Here is an 11,753-nt window from a genome sequence, read left to right as displayed (position 1 = left end):
GAGCCAACACGTGTGTTCCCAGACTTGCTACGAGGTTCTGCCAGTTCGCCAATGGGAAGTTAAGGCACAGTCCCCCTTTTGTTCAACATGGACATCACCGTGTGGTGACTGGAAACTCAAGAGCCAGGTCAGTCTTTCCAGGGTTGAACTGCCTCTTGTTCAAGTCAAATCTTTCTCAAATTCTTCAGCTGTAAATGGTTTTTTAGCAAACACAACTGCAAGTGCATTTTTACAGGAAGATCGTGAATTACCAGAAGTCACTTGGGTTTGACTGGTTGTCTCTGGCTCTCTGTTTCTTGAACTTTATTCTCAGGGCAAGCAGCAGAGGGGCCTTACCAATGGCACTGTTCCTTCTGCTGACCCCTGCTTTTCCCTCCAGACTGAAGTGCAGGGAATTGTCATGGAAAAGCTCACATCAGCATGGGGACTGAATGAGAATATTTGTCTGGACATGGAGGCTGCAGCAGGAGGACACGGTGGGGAAGGAGTGCTCCTGACCACTATAGTAACAGCAACTCACCTGAGCAGGTCAGCAAGAGGCATCCACAATCCAGAAACAAACAATACAGGACAAGTCTGGCATCACAAGTTTTGAGGTTGCTTTCAATCCCTCCACCCAGCCCTCACTCCTGCTTTTCCCTTCTCTTGTGCTCATGCCTTTTTGCTGCTCTTTATGGCACTTTCATGATTTAGTCTTTTTCTCATTTGAACACTTGTCATTATCTGTTATTGCTATGCACTCTTCTTCACAAGCTTTTTTCTTGCTTGTGCTTTTCCTTTTTATTTCCTGTCCTTTCCTGCTCATGCTTTGTTCTTTGGTTTATGGATTTTTTTTAATTATTATTTTTAATTTCTTTGTTGTGCCTTTCCTTCACTTTTTTCTTTGCACTTGTTCTACCTTCCTCTTCTCTACTACCTTTTTTAAGACAGGTGCAGACTTCATTCTGGAAAACCTTCTCAGATTTATGCCAGGTCAGTTATTAATCATTCATAGGCCTCAGGTAATGACCAAAAACAGTAGCTTTGACAGCTTTTACAGAACAAATACAAGCAAAATCTGGCATTTCCCCAGCTGGAAAAAATGACTACAAGAATTCATTGGAAACTTGAAGGAAAGAAAGGAATATCACTGTCCAGATACAGTACTGATGTAATACTATATCCAGAGATGCTGTGGTTCAGTATTTGCTTCAAGTTATCCAAGAACTCACTGCATTTTCATATTGGATGTGTGCATAAAGAGGAAACCTGCCCCTCTCCAAGAGGTGCATATCTTTGTAATTCCTGGGGAGGCTGTTCCTAGGGCTACTGGAAAAAGCAAGGAATTATAATAATAAGTGTAAGATCACAGGGTGGAAAACAACCCATTATTTATAAAGCTGGCTGCCAGCAGGGCCAGCAGCATTCAGTGGTGGAAGGGAGGCTCTAGGGGTGGGGGTCTGGTGACTTCTGACGCTGCACACATGAAAACAAAGCTTGTGGCTGATAGATTTGTTTTTATTATTATAGAACAGATGAACTAAAATAAGCCAACAATATAATTTTATGCCAACAGCCATCTTTCTAGCACAGGCGGTGACTGACTCAGTATACCCTTCTCCCCCCTTCCCCGGGCCTCTGTTCAAGGGAAAGCAAATGGTGGTGACTCTTGCACATGGTTTTGGACTGCAGTGATCCCACTCCTGTTACCTGTGCAGGTGTGCCTGGGAAAAGAAGAGGCAGGGGAGCAGAGAAAAGAGTATATACGTTGTAGGAGCAATAAGCAGAAAGGTTTGTGGATCCTCTTGCACGTTCACACCTTGTGACCGAGTAGATGGGACAACTGGAGAATCTTGCCCACTTTCAACGTGTAGCAAGCTCCTAGTTGCTACTCTAGTCAAGCCAGGAGTTTCTTCCCATTCCAAGCTAACAAAGGGCAAGATGCACTCAGTAGGGGAGCTTTTGGCAGGGTAAGGGGCAGTCTATGTAAAACCAAACCAAAAACCACCCCCCTCCCCAAAAAAAAACCCCAAACAAACCTGCATTTTAAGCCACTTCAAAGTAAAAGTTACTTCTTATAATATAATAGATACTTTTTAAATGGCAGGACCACCATCCTAGAAAGACCAAAGGGCTTGCACTCAAGACCAAAGAAAGAAAAATAGAAAACCAACCAACCAAACAAAAGGAGGAAAAAAAACCAAAACAAAACAAAAAAACCAAGAGTGGCCCCACTCTCAAGCTTGGCTCTTCTCTAAAAACAGCACTCATCATCCATCTGAATAGGTAAAAGGAGGAGTGGACAGAAAATAAAATAAAATTGGTGCAACTTCTCGCCGGCTGGCGCAAGAACCCAAAGCTCCGTACAGCCCCGAACGACTGCGCGTCCTGCGTGGCAGCATCTCTGCGGTCAGCTTTCATCACGGTATATGCCGGTATGTATATCTGAACATATACATACACATACACACAATGGATTATACTGTTCAGAATGTTAGTTTGGGTCCAGGAGGAGGGCTCATCTCTCTTTCACGTGGTTCTGTGCTCCTGCGCTGTTGCTGCTCCCGTTGCCGCTCCCGTTACTGCTGCTCCCGCTGCTGCTGCAGAGGACCTCCGTGAGGTCATCCATGATGGTGGTCTCTTTAGGGTCCACGAGGTTGAACTCCCTGATGAATAGGATAAAGTGTGTGTAGAGTGTGTTTAAATGTCCGTGCAGCTCCAGTGCCAAAGTCTCCTTAAAGTGTGAGGAGTAGATATGGGCCAGCACATGGAACAGGTACTTGCAGATCTTCTTCACTAGGGACTCAAATGAGTTTGGGAATTCCTTGCCTGAAAGGAAGACGGAGAAACACCATGATAGCACCAGCTGCTTGCTGTCAGCCCCACAGCAGCACCTGGGTAAGAGCAACCCGCTCAACTTACGTAGCAAACAACCTGAGGGCCCTGTGTCGTATCACCCTCTTTTGACAGGAATTTGGGGGACAAGGCTAAGGCAAATATTATGCATTTTCATTTGAAGTTAAATTTTAAACCTTAAGGGTTCAAAAATCAGGCAGCAAGTGTAGTTCTTCTCTAAAGCCACTACCTTTTTAGCTACAGGCTGTAAAAATTAGAGGTTCTTCTGTGTCCTTATCTAGTTTGTCCAGGACTGGATTTTCCCCTGAAACATCAGTTCAGAGATCCTAAAATGGAAGCCAAGGTACATGGGCCTTGGTGGTGTGTGGCAGTTTGTACATAATTTATATACCATGTTCCCTTAAACATACTGAAATTCTATCAAAGGGGAAAGAAACTACCTCCGTTGTAAGCAAAGGCTGCTAGCCTAATGTTTTCTATATTGTAATGTCCTATATTGTAATGTCCTAGTTTCCCAATTACCTCTTGAAGTGGCTCATGAAGCCAGCTGCTTTTAGTTCTGATTAAGCCCACCTGCAATAGCTTCAAGTTTCTATTTTCTTCCCCTTAACCAAAGGCATTGCATGTAGCAATCTTGTTAGGATACAAATTTGAGATAAAATTACTTTGCTATTGCTTTTCAGCTCTAAAAATCACATTCTTATTTAATCTTTGTATGGGAAAGGAGACTGCAAACACTATGAGAGACAATGCAGAGCCTTGGGCAAAGAAAGCAAGCCAGATTGCTGCAATCCAATTTATTACCCACATTTCTTAATGCATTGAGGCTCTAATGGAAATAGTAAAGGCACACAAAGGTTGAAGTTTGCTATCAACAAACTGTATTGAACACACAAATGCTGACTGTTTTCAGAATTTTATCCTCTATAAATCCAGGCTAGATCATCTCAAAATGCCTGAAGAAAAAGGGTACTGATGATGAGATATAGGCCAAGGGGTCAGGTTTGTGAGACTTCCACCCTAGTTCACACATCTAAGAGGGTAAGTCTTCTTTTACTGCAACCATCAACCAAAGTTATAATCTTCCTTAAAAAAAAAACCCAAACAACCAAAACTACAAAAGAAACCAAACTAAAACCCATCAGACAAAAGTGAGAAAGCTGTCTGTTATTCACAGATGAATACCAACTCTCACTTGACTGATGGCACCCCAAGAGCCCCAGGCAGCAGCCGTACCGTATTTTGTTGGAAAGACGTCCTCATCTGTCACTAGTTTCTGCACCGAACTCATGACGAAGTCAACGTACTGAGGAGCAGTGCACTTGATCTTCTTTCCCCGCTCATCATACCAGTAGTACTGTCTGTGGAGAGAAGGGACAGGGTCACCACATCACACTGCTCCTCAGCTACTCCTCCAAGGGGCTCTGTCCAAGTAATACAAAACAACAGCTGCTACAGAGGAGATTCACTTCTTTCTGCATCGAAGAACTTGAACTTGTGTTGGCCGATTTTGTCTCTCCCTGTCAGTCTAGGCCAGAGTGCAGGTGGCAGCACCAAGCACAGAAAGCCTTGCTGACAAGACTACAAGGGGAGGAGTTCTGCTGAGGGAGTGATAATTCCCTATCCATGACAGATTTACATACAGTCTGTATAAATGATAAATGTACAGGAAAGCATTACTGAACTATATTTAAGGGGCAACAACATTGCAGTGACGGACTGATGAACTTCTGATGCTTAACATTAGAGAGCATGCATTAGTTCTGTAGTGCAATACTGTGAAACAGTCAGACGGTGGCTCCAGAACACCACCTTTCCCAGCCTGGGGGCTCTCCAGCACTTGCTGTGATTTCAGGTGTTCCAAATCCTGTTCCAAAGTACAGCCCCGGGGGAAGTTTTCAGGCCCCTTCTGCACATCCATGCCAGCAGCGAACTCTGCTCCTTGGGTTACAGTCTCCCCCAAACACTTGAATTTACATGTGATTCTGCCATCAGTGAATATTCCTGTTGCATTTTACCAGGAGATACTAGCCCTCCAAAAGCAACCATAATTCAATCAGTTAGCCATAATAATTTTGATTAACTGCAGCCATCCTTCAGTTGACAGACAATCTGAAGGCTACAAAACAACTAAATGTTTGTTCCTTTTTAAGAAAAAGTCATGGTTAATTAAAGCATCTCTAACTGCTACTGAGAGCAGCTACCCACTTGATTAGGCAGACAGTTTTATAGATAATAAATTCAGGAAAACATTTTTGAAGTTTTTATTCCTATGTCACATTAGAAGAGCTCTGAGTTCCAGTTTATGAACTTTCTTCAGACAGTCTAAGCTCAAGACACAGTCCTATATCATGACAGGGCTGGTAAGAAATCCATTGTACTGGTCTTCCCCAATAACACTATCACAGTCCATGCCCCAAGCCATGTGAAAACAAGAGGAAGCTGCAAAAATAAGTAGAATAGTTCAAGTCAGGAGAGGAAAGGTAAAGTAAGGTTTTAGAATTTTTCTTTCAGCTCCTTTTCACTATGTAGTATTTGGTCACTCTGTCCTTTATTAGAGAGAAAAGGATTGACTGCAAAATTGAGTAAAAAGGTGAGTGAGTGAAAACAGCAGGAGTCAAAATTTCTTTTCAGAGCTATGTCAGGCATCAAACCCAGCACTTGGGCCCTTAGGCACAGACTGTGCTCTTCACCACTGCTCACTTCCTTTGTACAATCCACCTCTAAGGAATTACACAATGTAGTGCACCAACACAGCCTTGTTTGCCTCCTCCTGCAGAGAGAGACAGACTCGGGCAATTCTGCCTTATTCTGGGCCTTAAGACAGTGCTTGTCACCAGGAGCAGAGGCTGCACTGTTCTACCCCAGCAGCTCTCTCATGCTGCAGGAATCCTCAACTGCAAGACAGAAAGCACAGTTTAGAGCTGCCCTTAGGTGCAAAACTGAGTGTTGATAATTGGATTTTAGTCAAAAGAAACAATTTGGCAACTGTACAAGTTCACTTATATTCTCATGTAAGTGAATAAATCTGCTCAAGCATCCCACTGCCCAGCCTTTCTGCCTTTTCTTGAAAATTAGGAAATTACTATGCAAACCTGGAATTAAACAGGAGAATCATTAACAGCAAGGGGATAACTACAGGGACTGTCCTGTTGATTAGAGTCATGTGTTTTCCTCATGTTCCAGGTGCTGTTGAACAGATTCCCAGCTCTCAGAGGCAGAGAGGAGCGAGCCCCTGACGTGCCATGAACATCTCGCACCTGGTACACGGCTTCCACCCACGCTGGTTATCTCCACCAACAGGATAGGAGCACTCTGGGGCCATGCAAGGGCTCACTTGGGCACAGAAGCCTAATTGCATTCCACCACTGGCACTGTGACAGCACAGCCCCATATTAGGGAATGGATGGGAAGCAGAAAGGACAAGAGGATGAGACTTAAGGGCACTTTTCAAAAACTGCAGATTTAAATCTCCCCAGTATGAAGAGTATGAGGAATCTGCAGCTCTGTTCTAAATCCCAGGGAGAAATGACTATGGGTTTACCAGAGAAAAGCCTGTGATACAAATAATGAAGCTTAACATATGTGAAATCACAATACTGCATCTTAATATATCTATGTACTTTATCCCTTTTCCTCTAAAACATTCTGGGCTGGTGTTGACGACACAGAATCCAAGGCAGAACAGGAGTTACACCAATATACAAGAAAGGCTTTTGGAAGGAGGGAAAAGCATATACAGCATATACAGGAAATTATTTTGCCTGGAAAGGAAGGAGAGACAGTCCTGGCAGAAATACCAAAAAACAGGCAACATGAAGAAAGCAGGATAGAGAGGCAGAGGCAGGAGTATAGTGCTTGTGAGCAGCTGGAACAGCTCTGATGGCTTCACAGGGGCTAAGCAGTGTTTGGATGGCAGAGAAGAGAAAGGAGGCATCATGTAAAATCATATAGCTGGGGGAACTTAAATGTAAGAAAATGTAAAACTTACAGATTTGAATTAAGCACTCAAGGAGGAAATACCCTCCCTATGCAGAGACACTAAGGGCAAGATAAACATGAGAAAAGAGACTAAGATTAGGAAAAAAAGAGTGATAAGCATTACCAATTAAGGGATTTCACTGGACAAAAACATTTTGAAAGGTGGCCTTCCTGAAAGTTTGCATCCATCTTTCATTTCTATCTCAGGAGTTTTGTAGACTTATTCTTTTATGTACAGCACTTACACAGGCTCTTATTTATTACACTCATTGCAGCACTTAGAGGAGTTGTACCTAAATGTCAGCTAGAAAACCAGTTTATAGCTCAGGGTGCTTTAAAGCTGGTTTGTGTAATAATAAGCTATAAAGCATACTAAATTTTAATAGCAAATACCATGTTAAAATATAGTACCTACTTTACAACAAGTAATAAACATATTAATGAGCAAAATTAAGTAATTCCCAAAGTTGTATTCATTCACCCTCATTAAAATTTGAGGATAACTGGCCACTATGGTATTTCTCTTGGCATTATCCCACCTTGCCAGCAAATGCTTCCATCTGTTCTACACTGAGACTAAGTTTTGGTTAGATGTCTCCTAGTGACCATAAGCAGAAATTCTCCTCCTTGCTGTGTGCAGATGGCTGTGCTATCTCATGTATCTGACAGAGGGCTGAAAGCTGCATCTGTCTGCAGTTTGTCACTTGGCTGCAGCTTCTCTCAGATGTTAAAACCTTAACTCAAATATTTAACTTCAACCAGTGCTTATTGTGCCAGCAAATACTTTAAATTTAGGACTGGGTACTTGCAGTGCAATCTGAATGTCAAGTAACTTGACAAGCAACCAGTTCTCAGTAGTTACTTGAACATCTCAACCATAAATAAAAAAAGCCTTTCTTAGGCATGACCGGAATGGTGTGATCCAAAATGTATAATAAAGTACTCAGCAGGGAAAATATAAAAGTGGAACAGAATGCAGACTTTCATATGGAACTACCCAAGAAATCAGCATGGGAAACAATGGCAAACTGCACCTAAATTCCAAGGTACTGTAATTCTATGGCAATCTTATATAGCCAGATGCTATTTTACTCCAAAGGAGAGCAACAAACAGATCACAGCCACAGAAGGCTAAGCCTGCACTGTCCCCCAGGTTAATCAGCAACTGACACCAGTGTTCAGGTGTCTCTCCTTGAACACTGGAGACAGGTCCAAGGCACAATGAGCCACAGCAACTGGTGCTTCTCCAACACAACAAGCACATCCTCAGCTTACCAGAGCTAGGAAAGGCAGAACAAAAAGATCAGGATTTGGAGAACAGGGTTATGAAAGGGGCCCACAGAGCTGAACTGTGCTGAGGTGTGTAAGCAGCTGATCTCACCTTGGTGGCTTTTTCACAGACCCACACATTTGCTAGAAGCAAACAGCCTCCAGTGTGCAGATGTGAATCAGCCACCTGCCCCCAAGTACAGGAAGGTACTGAGGTTGTTATGATTTAGCTACACACAAGCCATTTTAAGTGCTTCACCCAAGTGTAGACATGCTTCCTGTTATTCCCAAATAGCACAATTTTTCAGTTTTCCAAAACAAAGGATAGGAACATTCTGCTATCAGTCCCTACCACTAAAAATACAGGCTACAGCTGCAGTTGCCTACAGGCACTTCCTCTCTTTATTCTGCAGCACAAGGTGCTTACAGAAAACTCTTGTTAAAGGCTCAGTAGAGCAGAATGGAGCAACACTAATGCAGGTTCACAACCACCACCTCCTCTTAGCCACTATTTCCCACCAGCCAAGTGGATAAACAGCTGAACTCTGTGCTTGGGACTGCCAGTGCTACATCAGGAATTTAAACATGAGCATGCTTGGGAACAAGAATCAACAAAATACTCATCTTACTGCTCACCATTTCTTATTTAGAGACAAGCTGTCTCCTTTTGATAAAATCGGGGTCCAGCAGAGATTTATTACCTTCTCTTCCAGCTTGGTTTCAAAGTCTCTAGCATGGCCTTTAACTCTCTGACAGCTATCATTCCTCCTTCTACATGCAAAAATACCCTCCATACACTTTACATGCTTTTAAGTGCTCTCAAAGAAAGCCCCTGATATTAACTTCAAGTCTACAAGATAGACCAGTACATTAAGCAAGGCTTTCCTTTTAAGAATTGTGTAATGATTGTCAGAGATACAAAATAGAGGTTCTGTTGCATACATGCCCTGGGATGTTGTTTGATGTACTATGACATTACTACCCAGTTGTCTCTTTTAAAATCCATCTCAAGTAAATTAACCCCTGGAAATGCAAGAGGAGGGAAGAAAAGGACTATCAACACATGCTGGAGGGAAAAAAACCCAAAACACAACAGGCATATTCATACTTGACTAGATCTCATATTCCACCATGTTGGACTGTGCTCATCAGGAGCAGAAGTTTATCGTAACTTTTCTGATATTCACACTGTCCAGTAACACTACAAAGCTTTCTTCCAGAGCTAACTGCTAGTCCATGTTAAAAGTCTTCTAAGTTATAGAGGCAGAAAAATGCCAAACCAAAAGTTTTCCTTACTCTTGCAAACCTGCCACTTGTGTCCTCTGTGCCCAGGGGCTCAGGCAGAGAGCCCGTGTAGAGGTTATCCACCAGCAGCCTGGAGCTGTGTCAGCATTCCAGCTCTCAGAAGCACCCTCTGAGGTTTTCACAACTCACCTCCTCTGCCCTGCCTTCCTTGGAACCCAGCACTGTGGCCAGTACACAGTCCTGCCCTGCCCTTGCTCAGGAGCACTCTGTGCAGGTACAGCTGCACTGCAGGCTCAGGGCTGAGCTCTGCATGGCAGGGACACAGCAAAGGACATGGGCACATGTGACCCAGCCAGGTGACACCCAGAGACACAGCAGGAGCTGACAACCCCAAGACTCACTCAGGCTTTTTCAACTGTGAGACTATAAAAGCCCAGAATTCCCTTTGCTTGGGGCCCCTCCCTGGAGGCACAGGATTGAGCTGTTATGAGGTTATTTAGTTACTGTACAAAGGTAATTTTAAGGATCTGGAAACCCAAAACTTTGCTATGGAAAACCTGGGTCAAGCCAGTGAGAAAAGCTGGCCTGAGTGAGTGTGGGGTGTGCAGCTGTGCACTGACTGCCACAGTGGCTCCTGGATGGTCAGACAAGGAAATTCCCTTAACACCCTCCTTTCCCTCTCCCCCAAGCACACACGTGGTCATTTGCTCTCTGATCTGACCTTATAAAGCCAGCTCAGAGCACTCAGAGATTCTCATCCTTCCAGTCCTCCACAAAAACAGATTTCCATCACATTTCCCTGCTGAAGGGAGAGGATGCACAGCTGACACATTCTCAACAAGTAGAGACCTGCTGTAAACACTTGCCCGGTGCCATCCAACACCAATATCCTCCCCCAGGAGACTCTGACGACATGGAAACCTTGCACATGTAACAAATGAAAATACTGACTTACGTATTGCACACTGCCATGGTCTGACATGACTCTCCTGTACAGAATTCTGAGATTGTACTATACTGTAAGTTGATGTGATGAAAGAAAGTTGTTGCTGAAAAATAAACAAAGGAAAGAAATTCAGAAGTAAAATACTTTCAAACACTGGTTATCCTCCAGACAATTATTTAAATACAGCAAGTGAAACAACCTCAGTCTTGAGCTTGCATACGAATTTAAACATGATTTAGCTAAATGAGCCTAATGATGAACTGCAAAACAAAGAGGTACACAGAATGAAAGCTCTTGTTTTGATTTAAGATGAAAGCACCATGATGCATTAGCTCTTATTACTCACAAAGCAGCAAGACTGGAAAGTGTCTCCGTCATCAGCCTCACCTTTACAGTAGAATACTCTGCTATAAGCTGAAGGCAAACAATTTGCTACATTCTTTTGAAGTCAGACTTAAAATCTACAGTGGCTAGAAAACATCAACTTTTAGTTTTCAAAATATGTCTCCTTGTAAAAACAAGCAGCATGAAACCTAGTACACTTCTACTTTTTAAAAATCTCCTGAGATAATTTAACTTCTTAATACTTCTCACGGGGAACCTCACCTTTTCTTAATGAGTGTCTATAAACTTTCCTAGTGTGCAGTTTAAAGTAGTTTCTTGCTTCTACCACACACTGTGGTGAAAACATAAACATGAGTGGGCCACAGATGCAGGTGAGGACAGGCAGGAGTAGCCCAGGAAAGTACAGCAAGTCAGGGCTGAAGTGCACAGGGACAGCATTCAGTCACAGTAGCTGTTCACATCTCTGAATTTCAGCCTGTCTACTGTTGAAATCCACAATAATTCAACCAAGATTTGGAAGGAGTGGGGAGGAAAAAATCTGACCAAAAGACTTCACAACTTCTGGCTTTAGGCCTAGGTTGCTTTACATATAAGTCTTTAGAAACTCCATTTTTACAATGCTTCTCGAAGATCAGTAGCTGGAGTCAGAAACATGCAGAACCAGCCAGTTTAGCAAGCAGTCAACGGAGATCTTGATGGTTCTGCAAAGAGCATCCAAAACTGCAGTGCCCTCAGTGCCACAGGGAGGAGGCTGCAAGGAGGAAATGCATCAAGGCTTTCATGCTGCTGAGCACAGCTGCGCTGTGCATGAGACAGCTTGATTACCACTGAAGGTATAATGACACGCATTACACATTAAGCATAAATAGTCACTGAGTGTTTCTCTAAGCACTGAAAACAGCAAAAAGAGTGAATGAATGGCCTCTTGAGGATGGACAGCAAGCTCAGAGCTGTATGAACATAATACTCACTGTTGCTGGCAAGCCACTCATTGAGGTCTATTTCCCGTGGTAACATCACTAGTTCCTTAAACTCGAAGTCGGTAATTCTGGATTTTGTGTATTCTGGCTCTAGGTAAAGCTTCTTCTCTTCTGGTGCTGGCTTCTTACCATTTGGCTTTCCCTTGGACTTC

General features: G+C 43.2%; 1 protein-coding gene across 3 annotated transcripts in view; it reads right to left on the bottom strand.

The window, feature by feature from the left end:
* Window positions 1–1,476: 1,476 nt before the first annotated feature.
* MOB2 (MOB kinase activator 2) overlaps window positions 1,477–11,753 on the bottom strand; it is a 108,598-nt gene continuing 98,321 nt past the window's right edge. For all 3 annotated transcript variants that reach the window (XM_058806642.1, XM_058806641.1, XM_058806640.1), the window contains exons 2-5: window positions 11,593–11,753; window positions 10,286–10,379; window positions 4,072–4,196; window positions 1,477–2,808 (exon numbers count right to left, since the gene is read on the bottom strand). In XM_058806642.1, coding sequence (XP_058662625.1) covers window positions 2,498–2,808; window positions 4,072–4,196; window positions 10,286–10,379; window positions 11,593–11,753 — 691 coding nt within the window. In that variant the 3' untranslated portion in view covers window positions 1,477–2,497. The remainder of the gene's footprint in view (window positions 2,809–4,071; window positions 4,197–10,285; window positions 10,380–11,592) is intronic.

The sequence above is a fragment of the Ammospiza caudacuta genome, chromosome 6 (assembly GCF_027887145.1).
Source record: "Ammospiza caudacuta isolate bAmmCau1 chromosome 6, bAmmCau1.pri, whole genome shotgun sequence".
NCBI lineage: Eukaryota > Metazoa > Chordata > Aves > Passeriformes > Passerellidae > Ammospiza > Ammospiza caudacuta.
The sequence above is the reverse complement of the archived record's forward strand: the minus strand, read 5'-3'. Positions and strand labels throughout refer to the sequence as shown.